Source organism: Lissotriton vulgaris, chromosome 7 (assembly GCF_964263255.1).
Source record: "Lissotriton vulgaris chromosome 7, aLisVul1.2, whole genome shotgun sequence".
Lineage (NCBI taxonomy): Eukaryota > Metazoa > Chordata > Amphibia > Caudata > Salamandridae > Lissotriton > Lissotriton vulgaris.
In genome coordinates this window covers 1,643,508,229-1,643,531,172 of record NC_141695.1, presented here as the reverse complement: position 1 = coordinate 1,643,531,172, position 22,944 = coordinate 1,643,508,229, and the positions used below count along the sequence as shown (strand labels likewise).

At 46.0% G+C, this 22,944-nt stretch overlaps 1 protein-coding gene across 1 annotated transcript in view; it reads right to left on the bottom strand.

The window, feature by feature from the left end:
* The window catches only part of CSE1L (chromosome segregation 1 like), a 276,453-nt gene that overhangs the window by 69,274 nt on the left and 184,235 nt on the right, over positions 1-22,944 (bottom strand). The window contains exon 16 of the mRNA XM_086932619.1: positions 11,773-11,876. Coding sequence (XP_086788745.1) covers positions 11,773-11,876 — 104 coding nt within the window. The remainder of the gene's footprint in view (positions 1-11,772; positions 11,877-22,944) is intronic.

Here is a 22,944-nt window from a genome sequence, read left to right as displayed (position 1 = left end):
CCTAAAATCCTTAGTTCTATCAATGTAGTATAGAAGAGCTCTTTTGACATCTAGTGTGTGTAGAGCCCTTTCAGGTACTGACTGGATTTGGAAAGAACACTGGCAGTTTTATTGTCTGATTTATATGAAAATGGGATACCACTTTCGGCATAAATTTAGGGTTTGTTCTAAGAACTACCCTATTTGCATGCATTTGGATGAATAGCTCTTGAATAGTTAGGGCTTGCAGCTCCCTAACTCTTCTAAGCGAAGTAATTGCTACAAGAAAAGCTACCTTCCATATTAGGAACTGTAATTCACATGAATGCAACGGTTCAAATGGTGGTCCCATTAGTCTGGTTAAAACGACGTTTAGGTTCCAGACAGGTGAAGGTGGGTGTTTTGGGGGGATTATTCGTTTGAGTCCCTCCATGAATGCTTTAATTGCAGGCACTCTAAACAGCGAAAGATGCTGCCTGTTCTGAAGATAAGCTGCAATGGCAGCTAAGTGTATTCCTGTAGACGAATAAGCTAGATTGCAACTATGTAGGTGCAAAAGGTAGCAAATGATATTTTGCGTTGAAGCATCTAGTGGGTTTATGTCATTATTACAGTAAATGACAAAACGCTTCCACTTTGCTGCGTAACAAGCTCTGGTAGTAGGTCTTCTTGCCTCCTTGATAATGTTCATACAGTCCAGAGGTAGGTTTAGGTACACAAACTCTAAGATTTCAGGAGCCAGATTGCAAGGTTCAGTTGTTGCGGATCTGGGTGCTGTATGTCTCCATGGCTCTGAGTGAGAAGAGTGGGTGTTAGCCGCAGTCTTTGATGAGGCACCACGGAAAGTTCTAGAAAAGTTGTGTACCATGGTTGCCTCGCCCATGTTGGAGCAACCAGGATTAGTGTCAATGAATGTTGGCGTAGTTTGCGTGCCACTAGCTGTATTAACGGTGCTGGGGGAAAAGCGTACGCAAATTTGCCTGACCAGCTCATCCATATCGCATTGCCCTGCGACTGCGGAAACCTGGCGACAAAGTACTGGCATTTTGCGTTTTCCTTTGTGGCGAACAGGTCTATCTCTGGTTGACCCCACTTTTGGAAGTACGGTTGTAGCACTGTGGGATTAATCTCCCACTCGTGCATTTGTTGGCTGTGTCTGCTGAGCAGATCCGCATTTGGTTGTCCTTGCCTGGGAGGTGTTCCGCCATGAGAAAAATGTTTCTTTGAATGGCCCACTTCCACATGCTTTGGGCTAGATGTGATAGCTGTGGAGAGTGTGTTTCTCCCTGTTTCTGTATGTAGTACATTGCTGTCATGTTGTCCGTCCGGATCAACACAGTTTTGTTGCATAAATGTACTTTGAACGCTTTCATTGACAGAAAAATTGCCATCATCTCTAACAAGTTGATGTGCATTTTCTTTTGTTGTGTCGTCCATAGGCCCTGCACTGTGTACTGAAGGACATGGGCTCCCCATCCTGTCAGGGATGCGTCTGTCGTCAACACTATTTGTGGTACAGGCTCTTGGAACAGTCGTCCCTTGCAAAGGTTTTGTGGATTCCACCAATGCTGAGAGTTGTATGCACGACTGGTCACCAACACTAGGTCTTTTAATTGTCATTGAGGCTGGTTCCACTGCCGTGCTAAGCACTGTTGTAGCGGACGCATGTTCAGTCATGCGTGAGGGACTATGAAGATGCACGAAGCCATAATGCCTATGAGTTGCATAAACACTCTGGCAGAGAGCGAGTGTTGGGGCTTGAACTTTTGGATCAGCAGTTGCATACTGTTTATTCTTGCAGTGTTTGGGTATGCTTTTGCTGCCAGAGTATTTATTGTTGCTCCCAGGTACTGCTGTACATGGGACAGCTGGAGATGAGATTTTGGGTAGTTCAACGTGAAGCCTTGACTGCAGGAGGTGAATGGTTTTGATAACGGAATACCACTGTCACAAGAGGAATCTTGATGTGGTAACAAACACACAAAAGGTGAAGGAAAAACAAAAGACTGATTGAGTAAGAACCCTCACTCACCACCTAATGGCGACATGCTTCATCACTGGGTTCCCACTGGAAAGACCTAGCGTCTTTCCAGTGTGCTACAACGCCTGTATACAGCGGAGCTGGTTCTTGTGAGTGTTGAGGGTGCAAACAGACAAACCGAATTGTGCTAAGTGAGTGCAAAAAAGAGAAAAATTAAAAAGTGCATAGTTGTGACAGTAAACTATTTTATTCAGAGTCCAACCAGCACTGGTTAAAAACAATTTAGAGTGGAAACATAGGGGGGTCTCAATAATTAAAGACACCTAGTCCACAAAGTGAAAAAATCAGGTTGACATGTTTCTGCTATAGGTGAGCCTGAGTCGCTCAGCTTTCGTCAGGACCAAAGATATGTGATCCTCCGGTGGTGTGCACGCCCTAAGGTGCACCCTGCCGTGAGGAATATTGTGTGAAAAGGTTAAAAGGATAAATTAATCCAAAATACTTACGGCTTAAAGCCGATTCGGACCCATGCAGCAATTAGCTGGGGTCTATACCTGTAATAAAAATTGTTATGAATTATCAACAAAACATTATCACAGTGTATTATCAGTAATATATAGTAGAATTCCTTCACCACAGGATACCACCCGGGTAGTGAAATTATATTAAATTTAACGGGCACTGTTAAAGTTTGTAAGTAGCAGGGTTTCCTTACAGCTTGTGTTGGGTATAAGGATCAGGTAAAATGGTTGTTTTTACTGCTGTCCATCCCAACCCGTCCCCGTGCATTTCTATTGATTTAATAAAATTTAGAGGATATTACTAGTGGCTTTAGAGCCAAAGGTGCACATGATTTTGGAGAAAACAAGGTTTTCCGAATGTACCTCCACTCAAGGAGAGGGAAGAATGAGTAAGGGGTTTGAAAGGTGACATTACACAAGGAAGATTCGGTATCAAACATAAACTCACTTTGGGAGGACGGTAATCACTCCCCATGGGCATACGCGATGGCGGGTGAACTTCACGTCGAGTCTCTAGTGAGAGAAACAACAGTGCCTAATAAACTATACACGGCGTTTTGGGATAAAAAACGGAGGCCTCGTCATATATTTAACACATTAAGTGTAATAGTAAAAGAGGCTCATTGAAGTTGTACAAGTTCAATTAGTCATAACCAGCGCGCGATCCAAGATTGTTACATCTGGATAACTGTCACTTTAAAACAACAGGGGGTAGCGAGACACATCCACTCAAAGTATGTAATTATGCTCTGCGTTGCAGTTGTCTACAGTCATTCTGTCAGACCTGAGTGTGTAATTGAGCTCCATGCCAGTATTATTTGCAGTCACTGTCTGGGGCCAGAGTGTTTCAGTCTCACTAGAATTGGCCATAGTGGAGGTAGGTATATAGTGTCATAGAAGGGGGGGATGTCATGCAGAGTTACCCATGGATTAACACAATGCTAAAAAGGAGGGTTCAAAACCCGACATTTGAAGCGAGAAAAGGTGATTGGTGTATGCTAACATGCAAAGGTTCGTTGTAGTTACAGATTCACAAGCTTCAAAAGAGAAAAGACCTCTCAAAGATGAAAGACCTAGGTTAGTTTATTTCAATGTTTTTTTTTGATATGCTGCTCCTAAATAGATTCAGCGCCTCAGTATTGATCTCCACGCGATGTCATCGTTTAGTCCCTGTTTATGACTGGATAAACGGTGAATCCACCGCTGTTCTTTTTCAAACAGCAGTTTTTCATCACCAAAAACTTGTTCCACCACGGTCCACCGCATGTCATTCGGTGTGTGGTTACTGGCAATGAAGTGGTTCGTGAGTTTCGTCGAACTGCGTTTACACCGGATGCTACTCCGGTGCTCACAAATTCTTAGTTTTACCCGTCTCGTGGTCATACCTACATATTTTAGACCGCAGGTGCAGATGAGGTATACCACGTTACTGGTATTACAGTTGGTATGGCCACGTTGTTCCCACTGTTTGCCTGGTTCAAGATTTAGGAATAGTGTGGGTGGTAAGGTGGCAGATACTACAATCCCCACAAGGAAAATGACCCTTAACTGCTGGGAGCATACAGGCGTTGTAGCACACTGGAAAGACGCTAGGTCTTTCCAGTGGGAACCCAGTGATGAAGCATGTCACCACTAGGTGGAGAGTGAGGGTTCTTACTCAGTCAGTCTTTTGTTTTTCCTTCACCTTTCCTTCACCTTTTGTGTGTTTGTTACCACTTCAAGATTCCTCTTGTGAAAGTGGTATTCCGTTATCTTCACTCTTCAGTTGTTTACAAAAACATTCTTTAGGGGTAAGAGAGTGAACTACTATACCCTTACTCTCCCTTTGTTTATTGGTGAATGGTTTTGGACATGTGGCTGGCACATTGCTGGGCCGACTTTACTTGTATTAGCCAGTCGTCCAGGTACGGATAGACGTGAATATGCTGTCTTCTTAAATGTGCAGCTACTGTCGCTAGGCATTTTGTGAACACCATTGGGGCTGTTACACCAAATGGAAGGACTTTGAATTGGTAATGTTGATTTTATATTGTGAACCGGAGATATTTCCTGTGAGCAGGATGTATTGGTATATGGAAGTATGCATCTTTGAGGTTCAAAGTTGCGAGGAAGTCTCCTTGTTGCAGCAGTGGTAAGACTTGTTGTAGAGTGAGCATATGAAAATGCTCTGATAAAATGTATTGATTTAGGGGCCTGAGGTCCAATATTGGTTTGAGAGAGCTGTCCTTTTGGGGGGTGAGGAAGTACAGTAAGTATACCCCTGTACCCTGATGTTCTAATGGTACTAGTTCTATGGCCCCTTTTTGCAGCATGCTGATGACTTCTTGCTGCAATAAGTTTAGGTGTTCTGCAGACATAGGACGGTGTCTTGGTGGTATGTTGGGTGGTGTGGAGGTTAGCTCTATGCAATAGCCATCCTGGATAATTTGCCTTAACCACTTGTCTGTAGTGATGTTTTGCCAGACTGGTAGGAACTGCTGTTATCGCCCCCAACTGGTGTTGTATGGTCTGGGGGTAGCGCTAAGAAGTCACTGTTTTGTGTTGGTAGAGGATCTGGTGGTATTATTCCCTCGACCTCTGCCTTTGTTGTTGTTATTGCCGCGGTATCCACCTCTATTGTTTTTATTGTAGGTGGTTTGCGTATTGCGTTTTTGCTTTGTAGATTGAGGTCTGCTGTGATGGGCTACCTTTTGCAGCACCTCTGTAATTGGAGCGACGAAAGGAGCCTCTATGCTGTAGGGATTGTAAGGCTCCCATAGACTTAGCTGTTTCAGTGTCCTTTTTCATTTTGTCTAGGATTGTATCTACAGCTGGACCAAACAAATAGTCCGGATTTACTGGCTGGTTTAATAAAGTAGACTGGACTTCGTTTTAAAAACCTGAGATGCGAAGCCACGCATGTCTCCTGAGCATAACACTGGTATTAATTGATCTGGCCGCTGTATCTGCCACGTCTAGGGAACATTTAATGGAGGCGTTAGTTATTAGCTTTCCCTCCTGTATTAGGTCTTCAGCCTGTTCTTTGTAAGGTTCAGGTAAATACTGGAGAAGTGTCTCTAGGGTGTCATAATGTGCCCTGTCGTACCTAGCTAACAGGGCTTGTGTATTAGATATTCGGCATATATTAGCTGCTTGAGCAGCTACCCTTTTTCCTGAGGCCTCCAAGATCTTTGATTCTTTCTCAGGAGGTGGAGCTTCTCCAGTGGTTTGTGAGTTTGCACGTTTACGTGCATTGGATACCACTAAGGAATCCAAAGGCAGTTGCCCCTTAATATATGTGGGGTTTACTGGTGCTGGCCTGTATTTCCTCTCTATTCTGGGGTTAATGACTTGTATCCTAGTTTCTTTAAGTCAAAGTCAAAGTCAAAAGATTTATATAGCGCGCTACATACCCATAGGGTCTCAAGGCGCTTGAAGAAGGGTGGGGAATTACTTGTCGAATATCCAAGTTTTAAGTTGCTTTCTGAATGCTAGGTGGTTCTGTGTAAGGCGAAGGTGAGTGGGAAGTGAGTTCCAGGTTTTAGCTGCCAGGTAGGAGAAGGATCTACCTCCCATGGTGGTTTTGTTGATGCGAGGTACAGTGGCAAGGGCTTGGTTGGAGGATCGTAGCTGGCGGGAGGGGGTGTAGAAGGACAGTCGTGTGTTGAGGCATTCGGGTCCAAGTTCGTAAAGTGCTTTGTGTGCGTGGGTTAGGAGGCGGAAAGTAATCCTCTTATTTACAGGGAGCCAGTGGAGGTTTTTCAGGTGACCGGAGATGTGTTCTTTACGCGGGATGTCTAGTATGAGCCTGGCTGAAGCATTCTGGATGCGTTGGAGTTTTTTCTGGAGTTTTGCGGTGGTACCGGCGTATAGGGTGTTTCCGTAGTCCAGGCGGCTCGTGACCAGTGCGTGGGTGACCGTTTTTCTAGTTTCGGTGGGGATCCAGCGAAATGTTTTTTTGAGCATGCGAAGAATGTTGAAGCAAGAAGATGAAACGGCGTTGACTTGTCTGGTCATCGAGAGTGAGGAGTCCAGGATGGGTGCTATTCCAAGGGCCTCTGGCCACCAAGAGTCATCCCAGGCGGAGGGGTAGGTGCCTAAGATGAGGACTTCTGTTTTGTCTGAGTTCAGTTTCAGACGGCTGTGCTTCATCCATTCGGCTACTTCTTTCATTCCTTCGTGTAAGTTGGTTTTGGCGGTGTTAGGGTCTTTGGTGAGTGAGAGGATCAGTTGAGTGTCATCAGCGTAGGAGATGATGTTGAGGTTGTGTTGGTGAGCGATGGCCGCAAGGGGGCTCATGTATACGTTGAAGAGGGTGGGGCTGAGTGACGATCCTTGTGGCACGCCACAGATGACATCAGTGGCCTCTGACTTGAATGGTGGGAGGCGGACTCTCTGGGTTCTTCCGGTGAGGAACGATGTGATCCATTCCAGTGCTTATATGTCACCTGCATGTTTAAGTACCCCTTTTAACATAGGTAGTGTTTTGACAGATCTTTCTGATGTGGCAAAAGTGTCAAATAGGAAATCCTCCTCAATGGGGTCTGCATGCATCTCTACACTGTGATGGAGGGCTGCCCTATCTATTAGTGCATTAAAAGCAGCTGTATCCTCTGTAGGAGAAGGCTTAGCAGGGTATGCAGGTGCATCTGGAATGGGCTGAGAATCACCAGGATGTACTGGGTCTGCCCATTGTTGAGCTGGACTGTCTTGCTCCGGGTCTACTGTGTAATTGTATTCCTCATGATCCTCATAATCCATCTCTTCATCCGAGTGTGTGGGTGTATACGAGTACGTGTTAGGTATAGTTTGTTTTATAGGTTCAAAAAGAATAGGTGAAGTAGCACAGTCCCTTTTCTTTTTGAGTGGGATGACATAAGTCTCTTTTTCATTTTCTGGTCTGATTTTTCTCTTGTAGAGAGTCACTTTGCCAGAATTAGGGTCAATGTAAAGTTTTGACTGTTCTTCTGATGAGGGGTCTGGATATAAGATCTCCTGTTCAGTAGTTCTTGGTTGTTTTGCCAATGTCTTTGGTTTTGTCTGTTTCGGCTCGATACCGGTTTTCGGGTCGACTGCCTTTGTTTTAGAGGAAATTGGTAGACCAAATTTGATCGGTCCGAGAGTTTTCTGTGTATCAACAGTCTTTTTAGGTTGTGCCTGTTTCTTTGGAGCCGATGTTTTTATTGTTTCGACATTTTTCGTCAAGTCGACAGTCCCCTTATGACTATGTAGCATATTCGGAACCAGTGTTTTTGGACCAATGCTTTGCTGTCTCGGCTCGATGCCTTTCTTTGGGTCGATTTTCTTCGGCTCGATATGTTTTTGTTGCACAGCCATTGGTTTGTCGACTGTTCCGGTTCGACAACCTTTTTCGGATCGAGTCCCTTTTTAGGTCTCGCCTGTCGATGCGCATGCGCATCGAGCAAGCAAGACTATGGTGGCTTATCCACTCTTTATCCAACTTGCAAGGAATCGTGGCGATTCCTTGCAGTGCACGAGAAATTTAAGCTCAATGCACATGCGCATTGAGCTTAAAAGCGCGTGCACATGCCCCCAGCCGCCTGCCTTGCCTACTCTCCCAGCTGGTGCCGCTCCACCCCCTGCGGCATCAAAGGCTTTCACGGCCGGCCGGCCGTGTGAAGTGCATTTCAAAGCCCGCTCTCCCTGCTCCGCCCCCTGCTCCGGCCGAGACGCATTTCTCCTCCCTACTCCCCCCTCCTGGGTCAGGTTACCCTGCTTTCTCTTTCTTCTTTGTTTGGTAGTTTGTTTATTTTACCCAAGTGACTTTGCGCTATTGCAAACACGAAGCATGGTTGAGCTTGCAAACACGAAGCATGGTTGAGCATGTACTTTTATTTGTTTTACGGGTTGATCGTTCGAACATTATTCATTGTTTATTTTTACTAGTAACACCTATGAAAAACTCTGCGGCTTTTGAGATCAACACTTGAACCTCAAAGACACAGGAACCGCTCCGCCCCCTGCTCTGGCCGAGACGCATTTCCCCTCCCTCCTCCCCCCTCCTGGGTCAGGTTACCCTGCTTTCTCTTTCTTCTTTGTTTGGTAGTTTGTTTATTTTACCCAAGTGACTTTGCGCTATTGCAAACACGAAGCATGGTTGAGCTTGCAAACACGAAGCATGGTTGAGCATGTACTTTTATTTGTTTTACGGGTTGATCGTTCGAACATTATTAATTGTTTATTTTTACTAGTAACACCTATGAAAAACTCTGCGGCTTTTGAGATCAACACTTGAACCTCAAAGACACAGGAACCGGAAACGCTCTGTGCACATGGCTTGTGTCCTGCCCATCTCTTGGCGTGTCCCTCCGCTGCCTCCGTCGCCGCCTCCCCGGGCACCGCCTGAATGGAATGGGTGGGCGCAGGTTGTGCATCGCCCTGAGAAGTGGGCAGCTGTGCTGGCGATTCCTCGAGCTATGCCAGCGAGGAGCAGTGCCGACACAGGTCCGACATTGCTGGAAATGTGACCATAAACTTCCTTAACCGTGACCTTGTAAGTAGAGGGTGGTGTCAAATGTTGCTTCAATACCCTACATTAAAGTTAGCCCCGGGTGAAACCGTGTGAAATTGGCGTCACATGAATAGAATTTTATGGGTGCAGCTTTTTGTAGAACGGGCTCCTCAGCACAGTAGTTGGAGGAGACAATGCTTGGTGGAAACAGTGACGTCATTGCTGCGGGGCTCCTAACTCTACAGTCTCCAGCTGGCTCACGAGTATGGTCGCTTTTCGCCAGAATTGAGCCATTTCTCCGAACTTGTGCCACGATTCCCCCTCGACCGTGTGTTCATTACAAAGAAGTGTTGCCAGAAAGGAACCTTTGGGTTCCACAAACTTATTCCAATCAAGTATTTCTAGAGGAATGGAGCAGTGTACCTGACGCTGGAGCTGAGGGCTTTCTGTGGTGTGGGCTGAAAGGAAACTTGCAAATACACGCGCTGGTCACTCAGGGCCCCGTGTACAGGCTTTGCATCTGAAGCACGTATCGGGAGAATCCCAGCACTTTACCTTCAAGTGCCTGAATTCGGTCTCTCACCCCCTCACCCTCCACCCTCACTCACCCTCAACCCCTCACACCCTCAACCCTTCACCCTCAACCTCTCACTCACCCTCACTCACCCTCAACACCTCAGCCTCACCCTCACTCACCCTCAACCCCTCACCCTCACTCACCCTCAACTCCTCACCCTCACTCTCACTCACCCTCACCCACACTCACCCTCAACCCCTCACCCTCACTCACCCTCAACCCCTCACCCTCAAACCTTCACCCTCAACCCCTCACTCACCCTCACTCTCACTCACCCTCACTCAGCCTCAACTACTCCCCCTCACTCACCCTCAACCCCTCACCCTAACTCACCCTCAACACCTCACTCGCCCTCACCCTCACCACCTCACCCTCAACCCCTCAACCCCTCACTCACCCTCACTCTCACTCTCACTCACCCTCAACCCCTCACCCTCACTCACCCTCAACCCCTCACCCTCACCCACCCTCACCCTCACTCACCCTCACCCTCAACCCCTCACCCTCACACAGTGCAATAGGTCTCAGACCATTTCAGTTAGAGCTTTTAGAAATGTTTATGGCTTTTTTTATTTGCAATTCTTTAGCATTGGCTACAGGAAACAAAAATGCTAAACATTTACAAAAAAAACCCATAAACAATTCTAAAAGCACTAACTCTAATGGTGCGAGACCTATTGCATTTCCAATGCTTGTTTGTGTTGTCGGCGCCGATCTTCTCGGTTCGACGGCCTTTTGTTTTGGAGTGGATGTAGGTGCGCCGGCCTTCGGCTCGACGACTCTTGTGTTTGACTCCGATGGGTCGACACAGTTTGGTCCGAAGACCGCATTGTCGACGATTTTCTTTGGGATCGAATTCAGATGGATTGACGTAGTTTGGTCCGAAGACTGTGTTGTCGATCAGTTTCGGTTTCGTTTTTGGTTCCATTACTTTTGGTATCGATATCAACAACTTTGGGTTACGTTGATCCGATGGCTCTTTTCTAATATTCTTAGCCGAGCTGTATCGCGGGGCTATAGAATGTGTTTCGAGATCTTGGCTAAGGCCTTCCGGCGATGCCTCGACCCGAGCCTGTGGAACCACAGAAGTGTATGTTTGGGGTGTTGTACTCACGGTTGGCCCCGATGTAGTTGGCCCCGATGTAGTTGGCCCCGTTTCATCACTGGAGTAGTCTTCGACAGCCCGATCCCTTGTTAGTCGTCTCCTACCTCGACGAGGTCTTCTTTGTCGACATAGTAGTTGGAGTCATGCTCTGAATCTTGATCCGATTGTTGATCTGAATCTTCGGCCTCGACGAGATCTTGTTACTCGAAGATATTTTCCGGCTCCGGAGCTGGTTTCTGCATGATTAGCCTTGCGGCCCGTCGGACCCGAAGTGTGTTTTTGGATCGAAATTGGGCACAGGCTAGGCAGTCTGTTTCATTATGTTCTGGAGATAAACACTTGTTACATACAGGGTGTTTATTTGTGGGTATTTAGAATTACAAAGAGGACATCTTTTGAATAGACTTCGTTCTATGGACGACCGGGTCCCCTTGGCGCCGAGAAGGCCTGAGGCCTGATTCGACGTCCCGAGTTGAATAAACCGTAAATAAAGCTGTCGGCAACGATCGAAACCATACCGATGAGTCCGAAGGCCGTTTGGCCTTTTAGAAAAGTTTTTTTCAATTCCGAACGTCGAGTAAAGGAAAGTGCATCCGAACTCAATGGCGGAAAAAAACAATCTGAGGATGCCCATGCGCACTGTAGTCCAGGGGAGGAGCCACCTATCTCGTGATACTTCGAAGACTATTCTAGGACAACAATGTGCAATAATCCGGACCCAACACTAGGCGGCGATCTATGCACAGATATGAATTCAGCAGCCCAAATGCCTCGAACAAAGGGTATTTTAAAAGGGATGGTGCAGGAAACAAAATAGCTTGGTCCGAAAGGCCCTGGGCTCAAATGAGATATGCTGAGAGGGGCAATTGACAGAAAAAGGCATACCACCATTGGAAGCATTTATTTAAGTAGTGCTTAACTAGATAGTCAACACAAATTAAACATTGACCGATCTATAAGGACCAGTAAAATAAAAGTTACAGTCAAAACGAAGTCTCAAAAATTGTGCTCTTTTATTGTTTGGACAAAAAAGCCTGCCTCTTGTTTCTACCTTCCAATCAACTAAATAACAAAAAACCCTCAAAACCATATATGAGATTTAGTTTTAGCAGCAACAAAATCATTTACAGCTACCATGAGAGCAATCAATGCCTTTACCTTTCATTATGTACTCATTTTCAAAGGAGCCAGGCGAGGAAAGTGATTTAAATAGGTTAGTTAACAGAATTTCCACAAATGGTAACATTTCTGCCGATGTAATCCTGAAAGTGAATACAAAGTAGAGCTGTAAAACAAATATATTAAGACATCCCAAATGCTTTAAGACAGGCTAGGCATTGCTCTTCACAGCTTCCATTCACTACAATTTGAATTTTTAAAAACCTCTTACTATATTGATTAGGCTCTGATACCCATATTACCCAATGGCCAGACAACCTTTGACACTTCCCAAAATATTAATATCTTGCTCTTTAGATGAGGGGACAGAAACATACTTACTACAAACAATCAATTACAGTCCACTGTACAGCACAAATCACTCACACAAGGCGAAAACCCCTCAAGAATCTAGCACATTCAGATCTATTAAAAACATCCCAGATGTGCGCCTCTCAAGGGAGGCACTAACCCCAAAATAGGCTGACTAACCTTTACACAAATATATTACTACCATACCAGATTTAGTGAAGCCCCTTTGTAGGGAAAAAAACTGAGTGCAGCAAAAGATTTATCCAATGTCAAAAATGCTGCAATATCCATCGAAGGTTAAGAAAGTTATCAAAGTGAAGAATAACCAGTATAGGATCTGCACCTTCAATATACCGAATCAAGCCAAGCTCCTGTAGGAAACTCTTCCTAAATGGAGCTCAACAAATGTAAAAACCGTACAAAAGATCTGTGTGGAAAAGACAAACATATCCTAGGCACCAATCAACAATTACAAACCGTATCATTTATACTACCATCCATACACTACACCGCACATTCCTCTATACACCACACATCAAATTCCTCGATCAGATCATCCATTCCCAACTGCTATAGACCACATATCAAATGAAAAGTGCAACCTGCATGAAGAACCTTGAGCAGACACAGGGATCAGAAGATGCAATTCACCTGCAGTCCCAGATACCTAAAACCATATGAAGGCAAGGTAAACTCTTCAATGACCCCTCTTCTGAACAAATATGTTAAACTAGCACCTGATCTTAAACCATATCAGTGGAAGATTGCTACACTAATTAGGAAACCATACAACTCGTTTTATAAAAGTCATTTGGGTTTCAGACACTCTGCAAGACTGTCTAACCTGAACATCAGTTGTTAATCGATTTCAACAACTGAGTCTATGGGTAGGAGAACCTAGACTACATTTTTTTTCCAAAAAATACTTTGACTGACACTGAAGCAGCAGCTCACCATTCCAACTTATTTCAAGCAAAACATTCAGATAAGCAGTACAGATTTACAGAGAATACCGTTACATTCTACGCACTGTGCTTTGGCAGCTTATTGGCAGTTCCGCAGAGCTTGAATAAAGCACTGGGATCTTAATGAAGGTGTTCCAACTGCACTCACTCCTTTGGTTTCCAGATAGTTGAGCGGATTATTTTATTGAAGATTGCTATGATGTAAACTAAAATCACGAATAACATCTGATGCACCATTATAAAATCATCACCAAAATTCACGGACAAGGGACAGAACAGCAATCTTTAGTAGTTCTCTAGCTAAAAACGCAATCAAAAGAGAAACAGGCAGACACCCAAAAGGGGCACTGCCTTTCAAGCAACTATTTTTTCAGAGATCCTTTGTCAAACTCGGTAACTGTTCTGGAATCAAAGTCTCGGTATTAATGGCAAGTGGATAATTTCAAAGGTAGTTGCTCTTCAAAGCTCATCAATTGAGATGCTTCGGAGGAGGGATAGAGTTGCTCATCCTTGTCAGAGGAGTGCTAATCTTTGATTTAGAAGTTGTAATCCAGCCTACTAGCGGATGTAGCATGTTTAGACGTTTCCTTCACACCTGTATATTTGGGACCCAAAAACAAGATTTCTTTGCATTTTTTAGTTATCTTGGCTATGTAATATATGAAAGCCCTTTCCACTTCGAGAGTGTGCCTAGGCCTTTCGGCAGGAGGAAGGATTTGGAACAGTAAAAAATAAGTACAGTGACAAATCCAAATTTATATAGAAAACAGAATGGCTTTTAGGCAAATAGGTGAAAGGTTTATTCTTGCCTTGGAAATAGTACGTAAGGTGGAGCCTTGATCTCAGTAACAAATCACAAGTGATGGCAAGGAGGAAACAGACTTTCCAAGAAAGGTGAACCAAACTGGTTTTAAGCATGGGATCAGAAGCAAGAACCATAAACTGGGTCAAGTAAAAGTTCAATTCCAAAGGGAGAGTTATGTTTCTGATCAGAGGAAACACCATCGGGATACTCTAAAACCCCCTAATTGTTGGAATAGTTTGAAAAGGTTTTGGGGACAGTTTTACCCAATTATAGGATGCAAGACAATACACGTTCTTCTGGGTGTGACAGGGAAGGCTGCAAGAATTCTTACATATGAGATAAAAAATCTGCACCATTTAAATGATAAAACAATTTGATTAAAGGATTTTGGCTTCTTTTAAAATTCAGGCAGGGCAGTTTAAAGGTCAGAACTTAAGCAATTCCAGAGTGAAGCTCAAGTTGAGGGATTGTAAATTGATTCATTTGAATTACAAGATTCTGCCTTGCGTAGTACATATAATGCAGCATGGTGTGCTTGGTAGTCACACAATGGGTGTTAGTAGAGGCTACCAAGTAACAGTGGAGTTCATTCATGTCTTTTTCAGCCACTAGGTCTTGCCTACTAGGTGAAAGCCTCTCGTGAACCAAACAAAACTTTGCAGTGGGCTTTGTTTATTGGCTTCTAATTTGATGGCTTTGCTCGGGTTTGTCCCTACCATGAAGCATAGCCCCATTATCATTCATCCTTTTGATTTGAAGACTTGTATTCTTCCCCAACTCACATTCAGACAACTACCTTTTATTTCTTTGAGCACTTCAGGAGTATGTGTTTTATAGTTTACTCTCAATTACCTGCACCCCATGCGTACTTCATGTTGCTTTTCCAAAGCAAGTGATGTCCCCACTCCCCCAAAAGCTCATCCAATGCTTTTCTCCCTCTCCTCCATGGTTTTCCTCAATTAATATTTTTGGTCCACCTCTTACACGACACAGTAACAAGAACTCGCGCCCCCTGCACCCTTCTCCTGCGCAGACTGCCTCCCACCCAATCAGTCCTTCATTGAAATAGAAATAAAAAAAACATTTTAAGGGCCCGCAGTTGCCATCTGCTGCCAGGCTGCTCTGCCTTACAATAAATGCTTCCACGAGAGAAATTAAAATTTATTTACTGATCCAAGTGACGCAGCCATCTTCGAATGGTAAATGTTTTTTTTCCCCTCTAAGATTGCACTTGTGCAATTTCGTAGTCATCACACTCACATGCCTACAAATTGACATGACCGCCAAAGATGTCACATCAATGCAATTTTTTCTTTTTTATTCTAGACAATGCTGCACACTATTAGCATACAGCATGGGCATGGTCAATAGGTCTAAAAAGCAAGACTAACTGGCTTTGTCAATGCTTCTTTTTATTAAAATAATTTAAAAATTCAGCTTTGAAAACCATGCCATAGGGAGTATATAAAAAAATCTAGATGTGGCACTAGGGCCACAAAACATTAAAGTACCTCCTCCCACAACAGCTGTAACTTACTAAACTACTCTTCACGTCACACAAATAACTCTCAATGACATTTCAACTACTAAAACTTGTACTACTCTTGGTTTGATACCAGACATCGCAATCCTGTTCTAGGACTCAGTCTGTGATGCTTGAGATCCACAATCTTTTAGGGCAGCTTAACTCTTGGTAGTCATTAGCCAAGTAGCTCGCCTGCAGGCTCCAGAACATTATTAATTTACTGTCATTCCAATATGTACAGTTAACTGGCTTTTCCTTCTTTAAAAGGGAGAAATGCATAGCAACCAAGTCTCTATAGTAAGAGCTTCTTAGTTACACTAGCTTGTTATAATTTCATGTTTTACTGTTAAGGGTGTAGGTGATATGCGCTTGCCTTTATAGATTGAGATTTCTTTGTTGAGGTGTCCTCCACAGCAGCCCTTCAGAGCATCTTGCTGCTATCTCCCTATGACCCATGAGGCGATATGTGAAAAGCGGTTCCAGAATCATTCTACCTCAGCACGAGTGTTATATGGGTCCCTTGAGCATGTATCTGGATGTTTCAAATGGATCATATGCAGTACTGCTGGGATCAAATGCCGCCTACACAATATTTTAACGTTTTCTGTTGGTTCCCAGGTGAATGACTAAGTTAGAGTATGACTTACAAACATCCTGCCTTTGGTCTTACTTCAATTCTATGCTAGTATGTCCTACCCGAACAAGGTATACAAAGTATTTTGCCTACACCTACTGCACCCCCACCACACTTTGTGAAGTTATTGCCTAGGCTGATGTGCTTTTCCATTAAGTATCCTACCAGATCTCATTTGGGATTGAAACAACCAATGCCAGACCAAAGTATATCTAAATTGCTTATACCTTCACTACTCTAACAGTCCGTACTCCTGCTTGATCAAATCAAACCCTACAAGTCTCCTGTTGTCAAACATATCCCTTAATATAAAGTACACCTTCCTTCCACGTCCAAAAGACCTTTTTCGTCCCAGACGTAACGAATAGTTTCTTACCTGTCGGTGTAGTTTTGCAGCTTGAAGATCTTTCTGGATTCACTATGCTGTGCATTATTCCGCGGTCTAGTGATTGGGTACGGAATCTTAGTCTTTTCTTTCTTGCTTTCTTTTTTTTTGTAGCCCAGGTGGGCGTCGACGTACCACCTTTTGGTGTACTTCCTGTGACGTTGGCACGCTTCCTGCGGAAGCTCCCCCCTTTGGGCGCCATCTTCGGATTTTTTCTTGTTTTTGTGTTCTGTTTGTGAATCCTTTGGCAATGTTTCCTATTTCTTCTTCAAGTAATTGATTTTTCTGCTTTGTCCTTTAAGGTGTCTGTTTCTATATTGTCCTTGTATTACCACCCTCTTCTCCTGCCTCATCTTTCTGGCGTAGGTGGGTGGGTTCGCTAGTGAATCCAGAAAGATCTTCAAGCTGCAAACTACACCGACAGGTAAGAAACTATTCGTTTTGCAGCGGGAATCTTTAAGGATTCACTATGCTGTGCATAGACTGTGTAGCGGTTTGTTATGTTTGTGGCGCTGGGTGGAAGATGAGCGTTGGTTGTTGAATATATGTTAAAGCACCTTCTGTCCTACTTGTGCTTCCTTGTTCATTTGTATATCCACGCAGTAATGCTTAGTGAACGTGTGCACTGAAGCCCATGTTGCCGCCAGGCATATGTCTTGAATGGGGTTGTTAGCCAAAAAGGCTATTGTTGCTCCCTTCTTCCTGGTAGAGTGGGCTTGTGCCCCCTCTGCTAGTTCCTGGCCTGCCTGTTTGTGGCAGAATTGTATAGTTTGTGCGATCCATCGTGCGATGGTTCCCTTGGTTACTGGTCTACCCAGGAAACTGCTTGCGAAGGACAAAAAGAACTGCTTTGTTTTACTGTGCTCTTTAGTTCTTTCCATGTAATGCATCACTGCTCTTCTAGCGCCCAGAGTGTGCAGTGCCCTCTCTGCGCTTGTGGATGGTTTCTGAAAGAAGCTTGGTATTTGTACTGTCTGGTTCATGTGGAACCTCGACACCACCTTTGGCATAAAGTGTGGGTCAGATCTCATTACCACCCTATCATTGTGTATTTGAATGTAGGGTTCTTGCAGTGTTAGCGCTTGTAGCACGCTTACCCTGCGCAGCGAGGTGATTGCCACCAGAAAGGCTGTCTTCATTGTCAGCATTTGTAGGGAGGCCTTATGGATGGGTTCAAAGGGCGCTTTCAGGAGCTCTGTTAGGACTAAATTAAGGTTCCATGCCGGTGGCGGCAACCTCTTAGGTGGTGCGATCCTTTTTGCCCCTTCCAGGAATCTCTTTAGTATTTGTGATGTAAAGAAGCTCTTTCCTGGGGGCGTGGCCTGCTGAGCAGCGGAATGGCCGCTCTGAGTGCGCTCCGTAGGTCGGGAATGAAATCCTTTAATTTATCCTGCAAAACGGGTTGCTTTCGCATCGTCAGGGGCACCCACTATCTAAGAGGACTGTGCGCTGGACTTGGCTCGCTCTTCGGAAGTTTCTAGGCGATGTGGGGCCGGACTGAGACCGGAGCGAACAGTGGCCGCATTGTCGGAGTGGCGGTACGGAGCTCAGTGGGCGGCGGAAACATTGACTTGAAGGCCGGATGAGACTGACGTGGCAGTGACTGGAAACCCCGGCATGCAGCAGCTTGCGTGTGCGGGAGTGCCTGTGAGTTGTGCAGCCCAAACTGAGCTCCGTCGAGCTCTACAGAAGGTCACCTGCTGTGCACTGAGGCACCCCTAGCATTCAAGACTGAGCAGAAGAGCCGAGATTGGCGTGAGGACGGGAGGCCACTAATATCGGGCCTGCTTGACTGGTGATCACCATTAGCCCGCCCGACAACACCAGAAGATTTTGGCTGCGGAGTGGTAGGCCCTGCACGAGGAGGTGGCTGTGCTGAGTGGCGCCTGAGGGCTTGTGGAGCTGCGAGACAACTACTGGAGGTGGCGGGAGGAGCCATTATCCGAAGACTGCGGCGCCTGACGGTGTGGGCCGCGAGGCAGACATCAGTGGTGGCAGAGGGCGGCAGGGGTTGGATCGGAGCACAGTGCATGGTGCATATTGGATAAGCAAGAACTGCAGAGGCGATTGCACAGTTGCGCATTTATCTGCTGGTCCGTGAACTGAGCTATGTGACACCCATGTGGAAGACGCCATTTTTTACGAGGAACTGTATGGCCTACCGCCCGGAAGAGGGGTGCTGAGAGAAGTGACACAGGGGACGACGTGGTCCGTTTGCGGAGGCAGAGGTAGCGGCCTACATGGGACAAGCTGACATTAGGATTGTATTGCCGCCCTTGCCCAGCACGAGCCGGCCATTTTGTTGAGCGGGTTGCCCTTCAGTTCAGACCCGCTGGGGAGACTGGCCGGTGGACTCATTGTGGGGACGACGCTCCTTTGCAATCTTTTATTACAGACCCTGAGAGCAGGTGATTGACACCACCGGTTCGGCCACGCGACATCCGACGCGCCCGCCGAAATGGGAAGGCACGACGCCAAACAGCACAAAATCACGTTTGAGGCCAAGAAATCGGCTAAGCAAGATGGTCAGGATCAGGCATCAAGAGCGGAATCACCCCGAGATGCGGATGATGAAGACCAAAGGCCGGATCTCCGCACTTTGATGCTAGACATGCGCTCCAGTTTGCGTAACATTGATGCTAAACTCGAGAGCTTGACCTCGCAACTGGACGCCGTTAAAACGCAGGTTGGAACCCAGGAGACACGTCTGGACGCTCTAGATAATCGGCACACGGAGTGTCACGAGTTTCAGGTGGAGACGAAGGAACAACTGCTCCACATGGACAAGATGTTGGGGATCATCAGAGCCAAGAACGAGGATTTGGAGGCAAGGTCGAGGCGCAATAATATACGTATTACGGAAATTCCAGGACAACTGCCATAACTAAAATGGAGATCTATGTAACAGACTTGCTTTGAGAACTGTTGGATCCACACCTATCTGGAGTATTTGCCGTGGAAAGGGCACACCGATCCTTGGGGCAAAGGCCTCCTATCGGAACGCCGCCTAGGCCCATAATCGCGAAATTGTTGAACTACCAAGATAAAGATATCATACTTCGTAAGGCACGTGAAAAAGGCAAGATCGTGCACCAGGGAAATGCCATATCATTCCACCCGGATTTCACACCGGCGGTGCAGGCGGCGAGGAGAGAGTTCATAACTGCCAAAAGAATCCTTATGCAAGCGCAGATCCCCTACTCCTTGCTCTACCCTACGAAGTTGAAGGTCTCTGTGGACGGAACACAATATTTCTTCACGGATGCCAAGTCAGCAATGAAATTTGCAAAGCATGTGGGCGGTCAGGCGTCCAAGAAGCGACAAGTCTTGGAGACAGAACACGATGGACTCATGAGTGACAATGACTAACTGTGGTATCGTGTTAACAGCAACAGTCTTGAATGTTGGGGCCTGGGAGGGAGCCCATGTTGGCCTGATTACTTTGGTTTCTATGTAGTTAGGGCGGTCAAGTCACACTTTCATTCATTAGCACCTAGATTGGAAGCTCCTGGGCGTGCTGAGACTCCCGTAGTTTTTCCGACCACCTTGCACTAAGCAAGGGTATTTGCCGGTATAGCTGCGTCTCCTAGGGAAGGTTCCCATCTTTATTGAAACTGTATTGTTTGAAAGTTTGTGTAGGGTGGGTTTAACTGCAACCTAATTGGGGGGTTGGAGTGGGTGGTGGGAGGGAGGGGGGGGGGGTATGTTTTGTTATCTAATGCCAGTCAAATGCAGTTGTGGTACAGGGCTACTGTCTCTGAAGCTAAGGTTGTGTCTTATAGTGAGACATGGAGTGTGGATCACTGCCATGAGTATGCATGGCTGCATCTAATACATTAAACTGCCTTACCTGGAATGTTCACGGTCTGAACGACTGTAGAAAAATTAGACTAGTGCATGCTTATCTGGCCCGTCACAATTTGGATTTATGCCTATTACAAGAAACACATCTAAATACTGCGCCATCCCGAAGACTTTGCCATAGTAGATGGGGGAATGTTTATTCTGCGATCTACTCCAACTATGCGAGGGGTGTAGCAGTCCTGCTGAGGCGCGGGCTGGATTGGCGGGAGGGGTCGATACAAACAGACCCGGAGGGCCGTTCTCTCCTGATACAGGGGCTCCTAAGTGACGTGCCCATCCTTATCGTGTGCATGTATGGTCCTAATACTGACTCCCCTGATTTTGTTTTATTCATTGTGGTCAAAAATCAAAGTCACTGGATGCGACACCATTTTGTGGGGTGGAGACTTTAATGCAATACTTAATGACAGCCTAGACAGGCGCGGTACTACCCGGCCACTACACCCGGCATCCAGTGTGGCACTGCAGGAAATAATAGCAGAGGGGGACCTCATACACATCTGGAGGTGTAGAAATGGTTGGCTGAGAGAGGGCACTTGCATCACAGAACACCACAATGCATGGTCCCGCTTAAATTACTGGCTAGTGTCCCAGGATATGGCTGCCTGTACGGTTGAGATCAAACACCTTCCCCGTTCCCCGTCTGACCATGCCCCATGATTCCTGCGGCTCTCACTCCCCACTATGTATAAACGGGCTTTCACATGGCGGTTACCGCTACATGCCCTATTTGACGAGGCGTTTAAAGCAGAGATAGGAAATGACATAGCAGATTACTTCCAGAACAACACAGGATTTGTTGACACGGAGAGTGGGTTGTGGGAGGCCTTTAAGGTGGTCATAAGAGGATAATGTATTGCCAGACAGGCGGGAGTGCTCAAGGCAATACGCAGATCCTTGGCTTCCCTCGAAATGGACATCAAGCACCTTGAAACACAGTACTATGCTAAGGAGAATTGCGATGCCCCCGGGAAACTGAAAGCTAAACTGCTAGATTACGCGGAAGAAGCACAATGTGAGGTTAAATTCTTAGGGAAGTATGCGGAGGCGAGGGGGTATGGGGAGGGGGGACAGGCCAGGGCGCATGTTGGCAAACATAAGGCCCTCTAGATCAGCTACACACATTCATGAAATAAAAGATATGTCCGGCACTATGGTGAGGGGGCAAGAAGAAATATTGATAACATTCGCTGAGTTCTACTCCAATCTATACACCGCCACCCTGAGTGGCTGCCCAGAGGGGCTGGGGTCTTGTCTGGAATCCATCGAGTTAGCTTGGTTCAATGACACTTACAGAAAATACATGGATCTTCCGATATCAACGGAAGATATTACGAGAGTTATTAACCGTATGCCCCTGAATAAAGCGCCAGGTCTCGACAGCCTAACCACTGCGTTTTACAAGACCTATGCGGAGGTGCTTGCTCCTAAACTACTGGCGGGGTATGAGAAGGCGATAGAGGTGGGCATATTGCCTGAGTCTATGAGGGAGGTTTTGATAGTTACGCTGATCAAACTGGGCAAACCAGAAGAACTGGACTCCTATAGGCCACTCTCGTTGATTAATGTAGATGCCAACATTTTCGCCAAATTGATAGCTGACAGGTTGCAGCCCCTAATAGCGCTTCCTGACCAGTCAGGCTTTATTCCGGGTCGAGCTACAGCACATAATTTATGCACCATTTTTTCTACATTACATTATTTGCACCCCAGTGTACACGCTGCTGCGGTGTTTCTGGACGCCACGAAAGCGTTGGACACCTTAGGATGGCCGTACTTATTCACGATACTATCCAACATGGACTTTAGCCCGCTATTCCTGCAGAAGATCCGTTTATTATATACTGCCCTCCGTGCAAGATTACAAGTCAACGGGTTGATTTCGGACCCCTTTCCCATCTCACGGGGCATGCGGCAGGGATGCCCTTTATCCCCTCTGCTTTTTGCCATCGCGATGGAACCCTTAGCGGCCTGCATAAGACAACACCATACTGCGAGAGGGATCGGGTTTAGCTCTCGGAGCTTGCTAATCTCCTTGTACGCAGATGATGTAACCCTGTACCTGGTGGACCCTGAAGTAAATTTAGACCCGGTTTTGCGTGAATTCATACGATTTGGTGGACTGGCAGGTGTCTGCATAAATTGGTCTAAATCAGTAGTGTTTCATCTGACAGACAGCACCCCGGCAATCGCGTCGGAATTTCCTTTGCGATGGGAGTCGGGTGAGGTTAAATACCTAAGAATCTGGATAAGTAGGGATCTTCAGGAATTCTGGAACATGAGCTATGGCTGTGCCATGACCTGGCTGGAAGGGAAGGTAAAACTGTGGACGAGATTGCCCTTATCACTCACTGGGCGGATCGCTTTAGCAAAAATGATTGTATTACCCACCTTTTTGTATTTATTTGTTAATGTCCCGATCCCACTGACGTCCCACTTTTTCGCTATGTTAAAATCACAACTGATTGCCTTGGTGTGGGCGGTTGGGCAAGCTAGGGCGGCCTGGGACGTGCGGTCACTGCCCTTGCAACAGGGTGGCCTGGGGGCCTCAAACATGCATTTATATGCATTGTGCGCCCAAGCCTAATTTTTACATTTCTGGGTACATCCCACCCCTTTCCAGCCACACATCGCTGTAGAACGGGAAAATATGGCACCGATCCCTCTCCAGGTGGCTGTGTG